Source organism: Rhinatrema bivittatum, chromosome 4 (genome assembly GCF_901001135.1).
Source record: "Rhinatrema bivittatum chromosome 4, aRhiBiv1.1, whole genome shotgun sequence".
NCBI lineage: Eukaryota > Metazoa > Chordata > Amphibia > Gymnophiona > Rhinatrematidae > Rhinatrema > Rhinatrema bivittatum.
Genome location: NC_042618.1, coordinates 195,715,577 through 195,733,492, shown reverse-complemented (window position 1 = coordinate 195,733,492; position 17,916 = coordinate 195,715,577). Strand labels below are relative to the sequence as shown.

The 17,916-nt window shown below is 44.7% G+C and overlaps 1 protein-coding gene across 2 annotated transcripts in view; it reads right to left on the bottom strand.

Annotated features, from left to right (window-relative positions):
* DNAH1 (dynein axonemal heavy chain 1) overlaps positions 1-17,916 on the bottom strand; it is a 1,058,897-nt gene that overhangs the window by 780,934 nt on the left and 260,047 nt on the right. For both annotated transcript variants that reach the window (XM_029599497.1, XM_029599496.1), the window contains exons 21-24: positions 12,949-13,161; positions 12,100-12,264; positions 11,819-11,940; positions 10,125-10,230 (exon numbers count right to left, since the gene is read on the bottom strand). In XM_029599497.1, the coding sequence (XP_029455357.1) occupies positions 10,125-10,230; positions 11,819-11,940; positions 12,100-12,264; positions 12,949-13,161 (606 nt within the window). The remainder of the gene's footprint in view (positions 1-10,124; positions 10,231-11,818; positions 11,941-12,099; positions 12,265-12,948; positions 13,162-17,916) is intronic.

Here is a 17,916-nt window from a genome sequence, read left to right as displayed (position 1 = left end):
GATCTAAAATTGCTCCCTCTCTCGTTGGTTCCTGAACCAATTGCTCCATAAAGGTATCATTTATTCCATCTAGGAAAGCAAAATTGCTTACCTTGTAATAGGTGTTATCCCAGGACAGCAGGATGTAGTCCTCACATATGGGTGACATCGGTAATGGAGCCCTATGTACAGAAAAACTTCTTTAAAAGTTTCCATGAAACTTTTGAATGGCACTGGAGTGCCTACTGAGCATGTCCAGCATGCCATGATATTCCCTGCCACAGGGGTCTCCCTTCAGTCTTGTTTTGTAGCAATAAGCGTTAGCCAAAAATAAAATAATAAAACGTATCGGATCCAACTCCGCGGGGTGGCGGGTGGGTTTCGTGAGGACTACATCCTGCTGTCCTGGGATAACACCTATTACAAGGTAAGCAATTTTGCTTTATCCCAGGACAAGCAGGATGCTAGTCCTCACATATGGGTGATTAGCAAGCTAGAGGCTGAGTCATTTTGAGGTTAGTAACAGTGGAGTATTGTTGTCGAAATGAATCAGCCGAAATCACAGCAGGTTGGATGTAGAAGGAGTTGGGATTACACTGGAAACAAGTTCTTTAAGACGGATTGTCCATAGGCTGAATCTTGTCTTCCCTCTTTGTCCAAACAGTAGTGAGCTGCAAAGGTGTGAAGAGAACTCCATGTTGCTGCTTTGCAAATGTCCAGAATAGGCACAGAGCGAAGATGTGCTACTGAAGTTGACATTGCTCTTACTGAGTGTGCTTTTACTCGCCCTTGAAGAGTAAGGCCTGCTTTTTCATAACAAAATTTTATGCAATCTGCTAGCCAGTTTGACAGAGTATGCTTACCCACTGCTTTACCCGGTTTGTTTGGATCATAGGATACAAACAGCTGACTGGATTTTCTTTGGGCTGTAGTGCGGTTTAAATAGAAGGACAACGCACGCTTACAGTCCAAAGTGTGTAAGGCTCTTTCTCCCTGGTGAGAGTGAGGCCTAGGAAAGAATGTAGGTAAAACTATTGATTGGTTCAAGTGAAATTCCGTGACAACCTTAGGAAGGAATTTTGGATGTGTCCGGAGGACTACCCTGTCATGGAGGAACTTTGTAAAAGGTTCGTATGTGACTAGTGCTTGTAATTCACTGACCCTTCTGGCTGATGTAATGGCTATGAGAAATACTGTTTTCCAAGTAAGGTATTTAAGGTCAGAAGTATTTATGGGTTCAAAAGGCGAATGCATAAGTCTAGTTAATACTACGTTCAGGTCCCATTGTATGCTTGGGGAATGAACTGGAGGTTTAATGTGAGTTAGGCCTCTCATGAATTTACTGACGAGAGGCTGTGTAGAAATAGGTGCATCCCCTTGCTTATTATGGTAAGCTGAGATTGCACTTAAGTGTACCCTTACAGATGACGTTCTAAGACCAGAGTCTGAAAGATGGTAAAGGTAATCTAGTAGCGAGGTAGTGGGGCAAGTGAAAGGATCTAAATCTTTCTGAGTGCACCACAGAGTAAACCGTTTCCATTTGTAGGAATAATTCTTTCTAGTGGAAGGTTTACGTGCAGCTATAAGTACCTGAGATATAGCGGGTGGAAGGTTGAGAGGCTGTAAGATCAAGCTCTCAACATCCATGCTGTCAGGGACAGGGATTGAAGGTTGGGATGGCGCAACTGACCCTGTTCCTGAGTTATGAGATTGGGAGCTACTCCCAGGCGAATTGGATCCCTGACTGAGAGATCTAGCAGTGTGGGGAACCATACTTGTCGAGGCCAATATGGGGCTATGAGTATCATGGTCCCTTTGTCCTGTTGTAGCTTCACTAGCGTTTTGGTTATGAGTGGTATCGGTGGATACGCGTATAACAGGCCTGAATTCCAATGGCGAGCAAATGCGTCCTTTGGTAGGTTGTTCTGCTGCCAGAGGAGAGAGCAGTAATTGTTCACTTTGTAGTTGAGCTGGGATGCAAAGAGATCTATCGTCGGTTGACCCCAGCGTTGGAAGATCTTGAATGCTATCATTGGATCCAAGGACCATTTGTGTGGTTGGAACTGACGACTGAGGCGATCCGCTACTGTGTTGTGGATGCCTGCTAGGTAAGTGGCCCGTAGAATAATTGAGTGTGTTAGGGCCCAGTCCCAAATCTGTGCTGCTTCTTGACAAAGGAGGTAAGAACCTGTCCCCCCTTGTTTGTTGATGTACCACATGGCTACTGTGTTGTCCGTTTGGATCAGAACAGTCTTGTGTGATAAGCTGTCCTTGAACGCATGTAGCGCATAGCGTATAGCTCGAAGCTCCAGGAAGTTTACTTGAAAAGAGGCTTCGAGCTGTGTCCACTTGCCTTGTGTCTTTAGTTGACCAATGTGTGCTCCCCACCCTAAGGTGGATGCATCTGTAGTCAAAGTCACTTATGGAACTGGTTGCTGGAAAGGTAGGCCTTTGAGCAGGTTGTTCATTGATGTCCACCAGATGAGTGCAGATCTGAGGTTTGGTGTGATATGAATGGGAGTGGACATTGGTTGAGTGGCTTGTATCCACTGTGTTTTGAGTGTCCATTGCAGTAGTCGCATGGTCAATCTGGCCATGGGAGTTACATGAACTGTGGAAGCCATGTGCCCTAGAAGAATGAGGCACTGGTGCGCTGTTACCTGGAATTGGTTGCGAAGATTTTGAGTCAACAGGACAAGTGTTTGAGCACGGTCTCTTGGAAGAAAAGCTGTTGCTATTGCAGTGTTCAGTTCTGCACCTATGAATTGTATCAGATGAGTTGGTGACAGATGGGATTTCTGGTAGTTGATGAGAAACCCCAAGGAGTGAAGCACGTGGATGGTGAGCTTGAGAGAAGTGAGAGCTCCTTCTTTTGATTGACTCTTGATGAGCCAATCGTCCAGATAAGGGAACACATGCACTCTTTGCTTGTGGAGGTGTGCCACTGCTGCAGCCATGCACTTTGTGAATACTCGTGGTGCTGATGCAAGGCCGAATGGCAGCACTCTGTATTGAAAGTGCTGATCCAGTACCCGAAAGCGTAGGTATTGGCGATGAGGAGGAAAGATGGGGATGTGAGCGTAGGCATCTTGAAGATCCAGAGAGCAGAGCCAATCTCCCCTTTGAAGAAGAGGTAGAATGGTGCCTAAGGATACCATCCTGAATTTTTCTTTTTTGAGAAATTTGTTGAGATTTCTGAGGTCTAGAATTGGACGAAGGCCTCCTGTTTTCTTTGGAATGAGGAAATATCTGGAGTAGAATCCTCTGCCCTTTTGAGGTCCAGGAACTGGTTCTATGGCCCTGGTTCTCAGAAGGGTGGATAATTCTGTTTGAAGAATTATGGAATGTTGATTTACTGTCCAAGATGGAAGTGGTGGGTTTTCTATTGGGACAGTAAGGAAATCCAATCTGTAACCGTGAGTTGTGATGGATAACACCCACTGGTCGGTGGTGATGGAGGTCCAATTGCTGTGGAAGTATTGTATTCGACCTCCTACTGGTGTATCTGGGAATGGGTTGATCTGGCTGCTGCTCTCTGGGGTTTTTCAAAAACCAGATGTAGTGGCAGTTTGTGGAGGTGGTTGAGCTCTTGAAGGCCTTTGTCTAGGCTGCTGGCGTTGTGTTGGTCGGCCAGTTCTGGGCCTACTTGCTGGGGGGTAATATCGACATGGGCGATAAGGCCATCGAGTGTCACGCCTTGGAAATTTCCTGGTAGAAGGCTGAGTCTCTTGTGATTGAGAAGATAACTGTTTTAATGTTTCAGTGTGGTCCTTCAGGGTTGCCACAGCTTCTTTTATCTTCTCTCCAAAAAGATTATCCCCCAAGCAAGGCAGATCTGCTAAATGTTCTTGGACCTCTGGGCGCAGATCAGAGGCCTTGAGCCATGCCCACCTTCTTGCAGCAATACCAGATGCTGATAATCGTGCAGCAGTCTCGAAACAGTCATAGGTGGCTCGGACCTCATGTTTACCTGATTCGAGGCCTTTGTAAATGATATCCTGTAATGGTTCTTGATACTGTTCAGGAAGAGAGAGAGAGAGTTCTTGAACCTGCTTCCAAAGGTTCCTTTGGTATTGGTTCATGTATAGTTGATAGGATGATATCTTTGAAACTAACATTGAACCTTGATAAATTTTTCTTCCCAGGTTGTCCAGAAACTTACTCTCTTTTCCAGGTGGTACAGAGGAGTGGGACTTTTGTCTTTTCGCCTTTTTCTGGGCAGACTCGACCACCACTGATTGGTGAGGCAACTGTGTTTTCTGGAACCCTGGGATAGGTTGCACCAGGTAAGTTGCCTCTGCTCTCTTATTCACTGCTGATACCGATCCTGGATGCTCCCAAATCCTGTATTGCAGCTCCTGGAAAACTTCATGGACAGGGACTGCTAGCATTTCCTTGGGAGGGTCCACAAACTGGAGGACCTCCAAGGTTTTTTGACGTGCATCCACTTCCGTTTGAATGGGAAAGGGGATGGTGTCAGCCATCTCTTTAACAAAATTTGTGAAGGAGAGGTCCTCAGGAGGCGACTTCCCGTGGTCATCAGGCGGAGAAGGATCTGAAAATATTTCTTCATCCGAAGAATAATCAGAACTGGTGTCCACAGGCATCTCACGTGGTGTGTAGTGAGTGACTGGCTCCTTAGGCTGTGGTGGTAAGAAGGGAGAACGAGGCCTTGGGGGTCTTGGCACTCCAGATGGGCCTGGAATTGGTTCCCCTGGTAATTTGTTAGTGAGGATGTCTAGGAGTGTGTCCAGTTTAGTAAAAACTGGATGTAGCAGAGAGACATCTTCTTTTGGCACCGGTGTTGGCATCAGTAATATTGGTGTGGGCACCGGTGAAGGAACTAGTGGCACCGGTGAAGGTATCGGTGGAGGTACCTGTGGCATCGGTGAATGAACCGGAATAGGCATCGGGACCGGTTCCCGTGGCCTCGCATGTGTCTGCGGCATCGATGGCGTTGGTTCCCTCGGTGATGGAATCGGCATCGATGGAGGTGTTGATGGCTGAGGCGGAATCGCATCGCGCAGAGCCTGTTGCACCGCTTGACGAATGAAAGAGTCAAGTTCCACTCTCACAGCTGGTGATATCAGAGCAGCTATGGAGGGAGGCGGTGTTGGCGATGCCGATACCTCCTCAGAGCCCTGAGGAGGTACGGAGCCCGGCACCGATATCGGTGGGGATCGCCCTGGATCACTAGGCCTCGGAGCCTCAGTCCCCGTCCGGGGTTTCTTTGCAGGCGAGGCCGCGCCTGACGATGGATCCTCGGTCATCGTTACCTGGCGTCTTCGATGCCGGTGGCGGTGTTTCTCCTTTTGCTTCTCGCTCCCAGAGGTCGATGCTTTCGATGAAACCGAAGGGGATGGCGTTGAGGCATCTCCCGCCTCCGGACGTTTCTGCTTCAGCATTAGTTGACGGACTGAAGCGGATGGAGAAGACTGCGCTGAGGTCGAAGGCCTTGGAAGCAATTGAATATTAAATAACTGCTCCATCTTTTCGGCCCGAAGACGACGACCTTTAGTTGTCATTTCCGCACATGATTTACATGTTTGGATATTGTGATCTTTGCCTAAGCAAAGAACACATTCAAAGTGAGGGTCGGTGATCGACATTGTCCTCACACAATTTGGGCACTTTTTAAAACCGGAGGCCATGGCGCCGGACAGCCGTCGACGGCGAAACCCAAAAAATATCAGTCCCAGCTGGAAACAGACAACGGAAAAAGTTACCGCTGGTGATACTGTGGGAAACCCCTGCGGTGGAAGTAATTTTTTCCGAAAATTTGAAATAGGTGAAAATCACCTCAGGACTCCAATTAAACCCGCGATGCTAACAGCTTCGCGGAAAAAAGAAGACTGAAGGGAGACCTCTGTGGCAGGGAATATCATGGCATGCTGGGCATGCTCAGTAGGCACTCCGGTGCCATTCAAAAGTTTCATGGAAACTTTTAAAGAAGTTTTTCCGTACATAGGGCTCCATTACCGATGTCACCCATATGTGAGGACTAGCATCCTGCTTGTCCTGGGATAACGTTATCTCTCTAGCGTGTCCCGATGATACATTTACCCAGTCAATATTGGGGTAATTGAAGTCTCCCATTATTACTGCACTACCAATTTGGTTAGCTTCCTCAATTTCTCTTAGCATTTCACTGTCCGTCTCACCATCTTGACCAGGTGAACGGCAGTATATCCCTATTGGGACATGTGAAAATTATACCTCGACACAATTCAGCAACAAGCTGCAATATTTAGAACCATACTCGCCATCTTAAAGGCCTGCTTCAACATCGATTCTATATACCTGTCCTGAGCATCCTTTAACACAGCTCTGCATTCCACTGGATAGTGGTCCATTTGGTTACCAAACATATGAAGGCATTCACATTCATACATTTAAACTTTTCTTTCTACTGTACTACACCAAGCAATTTAAGTTAGTCACTTTTGAAATTAGTTTCTGGAGAAATCATTCCAGCTCAATCAAATTCTGAACCACCTGGTACAAAGGAAAAGCTTTAGAGGATTTATGTATGCTGACCATGATGAGGTAGTCAATGGGTGGAAAAAGAGACCTCCTAATGTCTGCAATATTCAGGATCTGCAAAATTGTGCAATCAGGGAGGAAGGTGGCAAGAAGGAAGCTCCTTCATGAGACGAACTATAGCTGACCCATCATCTTCTTCTGGGAATATCTCTTCCTTCTCCAGATCTTCTTCACTATCCTGGAGCCTGGGACCATGGAAGTCACCTAATGAGTCTTTCAATCAGAGAGGAATTACTCTTTCTTCTTGCCATCTTCTTTTGTGGATCTTTTCTTCCCTTCTGGAGCGCCTGGAGCAGAAGGAAAAATGGAGTGAATTTTGGGACTGTCCTATAGAGAAAGTCTGTTGCAGGAATTTAAAATATTTATTTGAAATGGATGCCCAAGACATGAAGCAAACCTCCAACAGAGAATGGATTGACCCCCAGGGCTCCCTGCTGTGTGAAATTCTGCTGTACAGGAGTGAAAAAGGGAGGCTTCATTTCCCTTTTACTTCCCAAGATGGCCACCAAGACCCTTACAGAAGGCATTATACTGACAGGAATAAAACTCTCAGCCAGCCCTGGTGCATCAGTAGACTGAAGCAAACTCCCATCCTGATGCTCCAAACATGTGCGGCACAATTTGTCTCCATGAAGTCTCTTAGAACCACAATGGGAGTAGAGCATGATCTTTTTCCCACAGTCTGAAGAGGATGTTATACCACGGTTCTAACATGACACGGTGTGCAGCAGCTAAGAATAGATACACTCACCCTCCCCCCCCCCCAAAAAAAAAAAAAAAAAGGTCTGCAAACAGTCCTCTTAGCAACGGTTACCTTCTTATCTCCCTTTCTGTCTTTGCTTTGCTCCCCGAGTCACATGATTGCTTTTTAAAAACAAACTGTATTGCTGAGAAGAGCCAAGGCAAGAAAGCACTGCTCTGCCTTTTTTTTTTTTTAAGTGACTTCAAGTTTGAGAGAGATAGGAAAGATGCCAGAAGGGGTTGGGGGGGGGGGGGGGGGAGAGTGGAAAAGCCCTTACCCCTAAAACAAAATAACTTAGCCTGGAAGCCCCTTGTTGTGGCACTGCCCCATCGGAGGAGGGAGAATCTATCTTTCACTTTGGGAGCTGCAAAGTTCAGATCAAAAATTGACCAAGGACTAAGTTCAAGTGAGGGAGGGCGTGCTATACTTTCACCTCAGGAGCAGCCTTCTCCCAGATTTCTCTATTCCTAACCAGGCCATAGTCCAAAGCACAGGATGCTTCTTATCATTTGCTGGGGGCCAAAGAATACTGGCAAGCTGAGGTCAGCACAAATATCTATACGGAGCCTGTTGATGTCAGCGAGCCTGTTGATGTCTGTCACCATCTGCTGGTTGGGCAGCATAACCCACTTGTCTGGACTAGTCTGCATGGATGAAATGAAAATTGTTAAATTCACAAGTATGAGGAGCCAAGATGGCAGCTTAACCCGGTCCACAGCTCTGGTCGCTCGCAAAGATTTCCTCTAAGAGTTTTCTTTTCCTACTTCAGAAATGCCTGCGAAGAGAAAGGGGAAGATAAGAACCTATCCCTTGGCTCCCCAAACCTTATCCGGGCAATTAACATTCCAGTAGTGCGCAGGGTCAGCACTTTGTGTGGGGGCTGGAGTTCCGGCTGCCGTGGCGTGTGAAGGAGGACCCGCCGCGACTTCGGAGGAGGTGTCGTTGAGCCTCCAGGATGATCGTGGGCCGCCGGTGGCACGAGTCACCTCTGTGTTGGGCCCCATGAGGAGCCCCGAAGTGGAAGTCCCCCCATTGGAGGCCGAGGAAGCAGTGCTGCAGGTTGCACCCGCGCTCACATCCCCTCTGATCAAGAGTGAAAATGCCATAATACCTGCACCAGCAGCCACAACTTCCAAATGTTGAATGGAGGTGAGAGTTTTCCAGATATCCCTTTACCAAGTGTTGTAACAGCATAGAGCTTGGAAAAACCTGCTATAGTAACCCTAGATTCACTATGTGAACTAATTTTGTCTATGGGAAAACATTTTCCAGACTGTTCATTGAAGAGTAATTCGCTGTGCCAGCAAGTGGACTCTTTAGTCAAGTTTAATGACAATCAGAAAAAAGGAAACTTCAGAAAAGATTAAGAATATGGAAGAAGAAATACAACATGTGAAAAGAGTTCAATCTACAATTACTCAGGACTGCTCTGTCCTGAGTAGGAAAGTGGAATTCATTGAAAACACTTTAAGACGCCTTCAATTGTGAATTTTGAATTTCTCGAGGGTGGTAGGGGAGGTTCCTAGAATTTCTATCAGGAGATATTTCTTGGAAGTATTGGGCTTTACAAATGAATCCGCTCCCCCTCTGGATAAAGTCTACTTTCTACCATCTTGCTCTGGTGTTCAGCCTCGGAATTCTTCATTGGACTTAAATAATCTTTCAGAGTGTTTAGAGTCATCTAATTTTGAAATAACAGAGAAAGCTACATTGTTGATCTCTCTATATACTGAAAACGATCTTAGTAGTATGATGAAAAGTTATTTTAGGAATTCTAAAGCATTATTCATGGGTCAAAATTCAGGATTTTTCCTGATTTAACAAAAACTACCCAAGAGAGAAGGAAGGGTTTTTTAGCCTTAAGACAGGATACTTTAATTACTGGTGCTACCTTCTTTCTAAGATTCTCATGCAAATGCATTATTTATTTTATTTATTTATTATTTTTATATACTGACATTCATCTCAATTGAGATATCACACCGGTTTACATTCAGGTACTGTAGGTATTTCTCTATCTAAGTTTTTGTACCTGAGGCAATGTAGGGTAAAGTGACTTGCCCAAGGTCACAAGGAGTGACAGTGGGACTTGAACCTTGGTCTCCTGGTTCATAGTCCACTGCTCTAACCACTAGGCTATTCCTCCTCCCTATATATAAAAATAAAATATAATAGAGATACTTATATTTTCTTCATACCAGAACAGCTTAAAAGCTTCATAGATTCTAAAAAGGTTATGTTTCAATCTGGTAACACCTAAACACTTGAGATCATCTTGTATTGATAGAGTAGTGCTGTAAGCTAAGCCATTTCAATTTTTTATTGCCTCTGAGTTTTCTTTACTCCCAAAATTGCTGATACTCTTCCCCCTCCAGGGTATGTGGTCTAATGGGTATTGTAAAAAAAATTGTTACCAAATGTGGTTATCCATTGTTAAACTGCTGTATTTGATACCATATTTCCTCACAAAGTGGATACTTTGTATGATTGTTGTAAAATGAATAAACAATAAATTTAAAAAAAAAACTTCACAAGTATATGTACCTAAGTCTTAAAGTTAGGAACCTATGTCTTCTGGATATTGACCTCTTTCAAAATTGCCGCCAATATTAAAAAGAAGTGCTGGAATTGAGATCCAATTGATTCATTTTTCTCAGATAATGTTCTGCCCATCTCAAATGCCTTCCCCCAAAATAAAAAAGACAAAGAACAGCCCCCATTAACAAAGGGAAAATAACAGTGACCATGTAAGGGAAAAGTCATTAAGACCAATGTCATTCTATCATAATCCTCATCCAATAAAACACAGTAAAAACAAAATTCATTTCAGTAAAACTAATCGTTATTTTTGTTAGCTTACCCGCGCAATATTCTCAAAGCATTTGCGTAAGTGAGGCTGCACGGCGGTAGGGTCTTTTGTCTGGGATAGTATCTCCAGTAGCTCATCATCTGAAAGGAAATAGAACCTATAACAAAGGAAAAAGAGAAAAGAGGAAGGAAGGAAGAAAGCTGTTAGTTGATATTCAGTATGACTCTTACAAACATGAGATATGTCAGTCCAATTCTTTAATATTCCTGAAGAAAATATAGCAACAAAATGTCTCAACAATGATTCCAGTAGATATTTTGCAATTCATTCAGGCCGATACAGTACAGAACATATAGAAAGACATGGTTTAAAGGAACAAAGTCAGAATGGCTTTACCCAAGGCAAGCCTTGCCTCACAAATCTGCTTCACTTTTTTGAAGGGGTTAATAAACATGTGGATAAAGGTGAACCGGTAGATGTAATGTATTTGGATTTTCAGAAGGCATTTGACAAAGTTACTCATGAGAGGCTTCTAAGAAAAATAAAAGCCATGGGATAGGTGGTGATGTCCTTTTGTGGATTACAAACTGGTTAAAAGACAGAAAACAGAGAATAAGATTAAATAGACAATTTTCTCAGTGGAGGGGGGTGGGCAGTGGAGTGCCTCCGGAATCTGTACTGGGACTCGTTTGAAACATGTACATGTCAGGACATCTAGAGTGAAAGATCTTCAACAGAAGGAAAGTAAAAATCAGTATTTTTTATATGAAAAAAAGAAAAAACTGCATTGTGCTTAATGGCGATTTACTGAAGGCTTTTTAGCCAGTTTGAATAGCAGGTTTCCCACTGATTTTAAGATTGCAAAGAACTGATAGTTAAAAAGTGAAAGTAAAAATGTTTGATATATATTTAAAGATTTTACAACACTAAATTATTTTTGGGACTTTTTCACTTGGTTAAAGACACATGATATATTCAAACATAGCCATTTATGTTTATCCCGTTGAATATTTCTGATAAATTATCCAGCTAGCTTGAGCCAGCTAAGTTATCTGTTCATCTTTTCTAAACATTGTCCTCCAAGTGTTTGTCTGCAAAGTGGGTCACTGAACAAATTGATCAGGAACTCGCTAATGGAACTTAAGGAGAATGACAATGAATAACTATAAAGCCCACTGAAAGCCTGCTGAATGCCTCAGTATCCATTTAGGGGTCATGTTCTTTTGACCATTTCTATTAGTGATCTAGAACTTGAGGGTGACCAATTTGGTGTCAATACACCAGAAACATCACATTTGATAACATTAACACCCACAGAGCATTTCAAGGGACCTGGAATGGACAAGCTTCTGGACTGAGAAAAAAAAAGATTTCATAAACAATGTAAAAAAAGGACAGTGAGATACATTTTAATTAGAATTGCAAAAACAACCCTGTTTTATAGAATTACATTTTCAGACCCAGAAACTTGGCATTATATTTTCCAGGGCCTAAAAGCTCTCATTACTTTGTGAGCCTGGCATTACATCAATCTGGCCCCCAGTGGACATCACTGAAGTCTTAACATTATACTAGTATGGCTCTTGAGCACTGACATTATAAAGACAGAGCCACAAGTTTTCCCATAATAGTGACTAGGCTCTGTCTAAATCATAACACAATGACTTTGCCTCAAGTTCTTGAATTTAAGTGGGGAGCCTGGAAGTCTGGCATTACATTAATTGGGTCTTGAACCCTGGTACTACCTGGGAAAAGCTCCTCTCTTGGTCTCCAAATATTCGCTGAGTCCTTTCTGCACCATTTCCAGTAGTTTGTTACATTCTCGCAAGTTCTCCAGCAGTCTAGGATCAGGACACAATGAAATCACCTGCCAAAAGAAAAGCATAGACCCATCATTATGCTCAGGAAAAAAAATAAAATGTACAGCAGCTATGGGAGGTATCAGGACTATAATGTTATAGCAACCTAATCACTCAACTCATACTCACAGATATCACACACTGTATATAGATACAACTATAGGCACCTGTTTGTTTTCATCAGCATTCTTCATGATCTTCCTCCAGGTCCTCTCCATGGTCTGGTACCGCTTGCTTTCCACAGGTAGCTGTCTGTTGATATCCTCTGAACTAAAGATGGGCTCCAGGTATAGCCAAGAGCGCTGACAGGTTAGCCACTCCTCCAGAACATCCTGATAGGAAAAGCAGAAAATCAGCTCAGGATGGTGGGGAAAAAAGCAATACACTAAAAATCCTAAACACATACACCTTCCCACTGAAAAATTATCACTAGAACACACCACACACAGTGCTACATATAATTGTTTTGTGAAAACGAATTTGTTTGCAAAACTTAGCTGCTTAAACTGTAAGGAATAGCTGTGGCTAGTTTTATGAGGATCATCAATATATATACCAGCATCCCCCATGATGACAACAAATTATGCTGTCATGCTTTGTTTATAATCCTTCTATGTCAATCTGACTAGCCTACGTTTCCCAACAAAGGTAAAAACTTACCCATAATTAGGTCATTTTTTTGCCATGCCTCACACCCAAAGCCAAAATACTTCCCTCACTGAGCACTACAAAAGCTATATCATAGTTTTAGTGCATATTAATAATATACCACATGCATAATGCTTAATAGAAATGATGTATTCATCTATATAACTACCATAACTAAAAACCTGTAGCTCAGATTCAGGTAAACATCTAAAAACAAATTTACTCCATAGAAATTTAGAAATGAGGGATACTTGAGTGTTTCCTATTTGTCGTGATTTCAAACAAATTTGCTTTTATCTTTAGGTCCTATGTCCAGGTTTCTTCCTCTGCTTTGTACCCTAATCTGCTCATCCCAGCATTGCTCATACTTGTGTCATCAGGAGCTTGCTTTCCCAGGTACTAATCCTCTGTTCGAAGGGTTTTTTGTATGGCGAGAAAGACATGCTCTGGGTCATAACAATGTGATCATCTAGGAGCTGTGAGGCTTCATCTGGGCTCTTCAGAATGAATGTCCCTGTCTCTTTATACGGCATAATATTAAACATCACAGATGCCCACTCATTCTCCATCTTGTCCAGTGCCTGATGAACAGAGATAGGACATTTAAGGGATTATTATAAATTTTACACAGTTCATGCAGTAATGCAACTCAACTACAGTATCTCTCTCAGAGGACAATTAAAAGTGTAGTGTCTACAGTCTGTAGCGATTCGTGACTAGAGATGTGCTTTGGGTAAAAATTTCGTGTCGGGCTTAGTTTCGGGGCCCCCCCACGGGAATTTCATTTTTTCCCGTGGTTCAGATGTTTTTTCGGGGCCCCCGATTTTCAGATTAGTATGCACTATCGGGAGTTAGTGCACATCCCTATTTGTGACTTTGAAGGACAGGGTAGGAGACTTGGTATGAATTAACAAATGTTTATTATCATTGAAGTGTAGGATACAGGGTTGGAGTGTTCAATTTTATGCTGGAGTGATAGGACAATGGTTGATTTACTAAGTCCAGGTTGTCATGTTCAGTAAAGCAAATGTTGCTTACCTGATGTAACAGGTGTTCTCACAGGACAGCAGGATGTTAGTCCTCACAAATGGGTGACATCGAGGATGGAGCCCAACCACGGAAAACTTCCGTTAAAGTTTCAGGAACTTTGACTGGCCCCTACTGGGCATGCCCAGCACGGCACTAACCCTGCAGCCAGCAGGGGTCTCCCTTCAGTCTTGTTTTTTATAGCTACAGGCAGTGCCTAAAAAGTAAAATAAATGAACCCAACACCGCAGGGTGGCGGGCGGGTTTCGTGAGGACTAACATCCTGCTGTCCTGTGAGAACACCTGTTACATCAGGTAAGCAACATTTGCTTTCTCACAGGACAAGCAGGATGGTTGTCCTCACAAATGGGTGAGTACCGAGCTGAGGATGTCCTGACTTGCACCAAATGTACCCAACGGCGTGCAACAGGCACAACAACTGGGGAGGAATTTGGTAAGGACATCCGCACCCTACCGGGAGGTGGAAGGGTGTTGGTACATCAAGTTGGAAAAAGGTTACGCAAGACAGATTGGCCGAAGATGGAATCCTGTCTTCCAGCTTTATCCAAACAATAGTGGGCTGCAAAGGTATGGAGGGAACTCCAGGTTGCAGCTTTGCAGATGTCAGGAAGCGGCACCGATCGAAGGTGTGCTACTGAAGTCGCCATGGCCCTCACAGAGTGTGCTTTAACATGGTCTTGGAAAGGAATGCCAGCTTGCTCGTAGCAAAAGGAAATGCAGTCCGCCAACCAGGAGGAAAGAGCCTGCTTACCCACAGGTTGTCCTAACTTGTTAGGATGGAAAGAGACGAATAATTGAGTGCTCTTCCTGTGAGAAACTGTACGGTCTAGATAAAAAGCTAGAGCTCGTTTACAGTCTAGGGTATGCAGAGTCTGTTCCCCTGAGTTGGAGTGGGGCCTGGGAAAGAAGATAGGTAGTATGATGGATTGATTGATATGAAACTCCGAAACTACCTTAGGTAAAAATTTAGGGTGAGTGCGGAGTACCGCCCGGTCCTGCAGGAGTTTAGTGTAAGGCGGATAGGTAACTAGGGCCTGTAATTCACTAACCCTGCGAGCTGAAGTGATAGCCAAAAGGAATAACACTTTCCATGTGAGATATTTTAGGTCACAGGAGTGCAGAGGTTCGAAAGGTGGTTTCATAAGGCGACCAAGAACCAGATTAAGGTCCCAAGATGGGGCCGGGGGGCGTAAAGGTGGCTTCAAATGGAGCAAGCCTTTAAGAAAACGGGTTACCAGGGGTTGTACTGAGATAGGGACACCCCCGATACCTTTATGGAAGGCGGCTACCGCACTAACATGCATTCTAATGGAAGAGGTTTTTAGACCTGATTCTGATAGATGCCATAAATAGTCCAAGAATTTAGAGATTGGACAGGAAAGGGGATCAAGGGACTGAGAAGTGCACCATGATGTGTACCGTTTCCATTTGTATGAGTAAGATTTTCTTGTGGAAGGCTTTCGTGAAGGACACGAGAAACTGAATCCGAAAGGTTAAATGGCTGAAGGACTAACCTTTCAACATCCATGCCGTCAGTGACAAGGCTTGGAGGTTGGGATGGAGGAGGCATCCGTTGTTTTGAGTGAGCAGATGCGGGTCCCGTTCCCAGAGGAATGTGTCTGCGGATGGAGAGATCCTGTAGTATGGGAAACCACACTTGGCGTGGCCAGTGTGGTGCTATCAGGATCATGATTCCCCTGTCCTGACGCAGCTTCACGAGAGTCTTCGACAGAAGAGGAAGTGGAGGGAATGCATAAAGCAGACCGGTTGTCCACATGAGGGAGAACGCATCCCTCGGCCGAGAGTGCTGGCTCCGAATGAGAGAGCAGTAATTGTCCACTTTGTGGTTCTGAGGGGACGCAAAGAGGTCTATGTGGGGAGAACCCCACTTGTGAAACAGAGAGGTCGCTACCAGAGGATTGAGTGACCACTCTTGTGGTTGGAAGACACGGCTCAGCTGGTCTGCCAGTACATTGTCTACTCCCGGTAGGTAGGTGGCCCTGAGGTACATGGAGCGGGAGAGGGCTTCTGCCCAAATCTGCGCAGCTTCCTGACACAGAAGGAAGGAGCCTGTGCCCCCCTGCTTGTTTATGTACCACATGGCCACCTGGTTGTCTGTCTGGATTAAGATTGCATGGTTCGATAGGCAATCTTGAAAAGTCCTGAGAGCATAGCGGATTGCTCGGAGCTCCAGGAAATTTATCTGGTGTTTTGCTTCCTCTGGTGACCAGAATCCTTGAGTTTGTAGATTGTTGACATGGGCTCCCCAACCGATGTTGGAAGCGTCGGTGGTGAGGATGACCTGAGGATCTGGTGGAAGAAAGGGCAAGCCCTTTAGGAGGTTGAATGGATTCGTCCACCAGGCAAGAGACAGACGAAGAGCTTTGGAAATGCGTACCATGGAGGACAGAGGCTGAACAGCTTGAGTCCATTGCCGTCTCAGAGTCCATTGTGTGACTCTCATGGCCAATCAGGCCGTGGGAGTCACAAACGGAGGAGGCCATGTGTCCCAGAAGAACGAGGAATTGGCGAGCTGTGGCTGTGTGTTGAGACTGCAGTTGGCGAGCTAGGGACACCAGGGTTTTGACCCGTTGATGAGGAAGGAAGGCTTTTGCCTGTAAGGTGTCCAAGTCCGCCCCAATGAAGGATAAGGTTTGAGATGGGATTAAGTAGGATTTCTCGTAATTGACAAGAAACCCTAGAGAAAGCAAAGTTTGAATTGTTAGGGTCAGGGAGGACCGAGCAAGTTGCTGGGTTGGGGCCCTGATCAACCAATCGTCCAGGTAGGGGTAGGCGTGGACACCTTCCTTCCTTAGGAACGCTGCAACCACCACGAGGCACTTGGTAAACACTCGTGGTGCGGATGCCAGGCCGAAAGGTAATACACGATATTGGTAGTGATTTCGGCCTACTAGAAAACGCAGGTATTTGCGATGAGATTGTGTGATCGCAATGTGGGTATATGCGTCCTTCAGGTCTAGAGAGCATAGCCAATCCCCTTTTTGCAGCAGAGGGAGAAGCGCGCCTAGGGTTACCATCTTGAACTTCTCCTTGTGGAGGTACTTGTTGAGGGCCTGTAGGTCCAGGATGGGACGAAGTCCCCCTGTCTTTTTTGGGATCAGGAAGTACCTGGAGTAGAACCCCAGTCCTTGTTGTAAGGGAGGAATGGGTTCTATAGAATTTGATTGTAGGAGAAGAGAAACTTCCTGCTCTAACAGAATAGAGTGATCGGAGAGACTCCACGGCTGCAGGGGTGGGGAGTCCAGAGGGAGGGTCAGGAAGTTGAGATGGTAACCTTGTGCGATTATAGCTATCACCCACTGATCTGTGGTGATATGACGCCACCTTTCTAGAAAGTGGCACAACCGACCTCCTACTGGTATAGCTGGAAGAGGGGTTTGGCAAGTGCTCTCTAAGTGAGAGTCAAAAACCCGCCACAGGGCCAGGTGGTGGAGCTGCTGCGGGCTTTTGTTTTCGAGTCTGGCGAGGTTGAGTCTTGTGATAAGACCTTGCAGGCCGAGGCTTAGAGGACGGGGGATAATACTTTCGTGGCCGGAAGAAAGACTTTTTGGAGTCTTTTCTAAACGGCTGCTTGGAAGGCAAGTCAGGAGGAATGGATGAGAGCTGTTTAAGGGTCTCATGATGATCCTTTAGTTCAGCAACAATTTGCTGAATTTGCTCACCAAACAAATTATCCCCAAGACAAGGTAAGTCAGAAAGCCTGTCTTGAACTTCTGGACGAAGGTCAGATGACTTGAGCCAAGCCCAGCGTCTAGCAGAAATAGCTGTAGCAGAAAGTCTAGTGGAAGCATCAAATATGTCATAAGCTGTTCTTATTTCATGCTTCCCCGCTTCAAACCCTTTGTCGAGAAGGGATTGAAGCTGTGGCTGGAACTGTTCTGGCAAGGTGTCTGAATAGTCCTGTATTTGTTTTAGAATGACTATTATATTGAGTCATATAGAGCTGATAAGAAGCTATCCTGGAAATCAGCATAGCTCCTTGATATACCTTTCTACCTATACTATCAAGGAACTTATTTTCCTTAGTAGGAGGTATGGAAGAGTGTGGCTTTAGTCGTTTAGCTTTCTTTTGAGCTGATTCTACGACTACAGAATGATGGTCCAATTGTGGTTTTTGAAAACCAGGTGCTGACTGTATGAGATAGGTAGAGTCAGCTTTTTTGTTTACAGGAGCAACAGACCCAGGAGATTCCCAATTCTTCTTTAGAAGGTCTAGGAAAACCTGATGAATTGGAATAGAGGTAATGACTTTTGGGGCATCTAGGAAC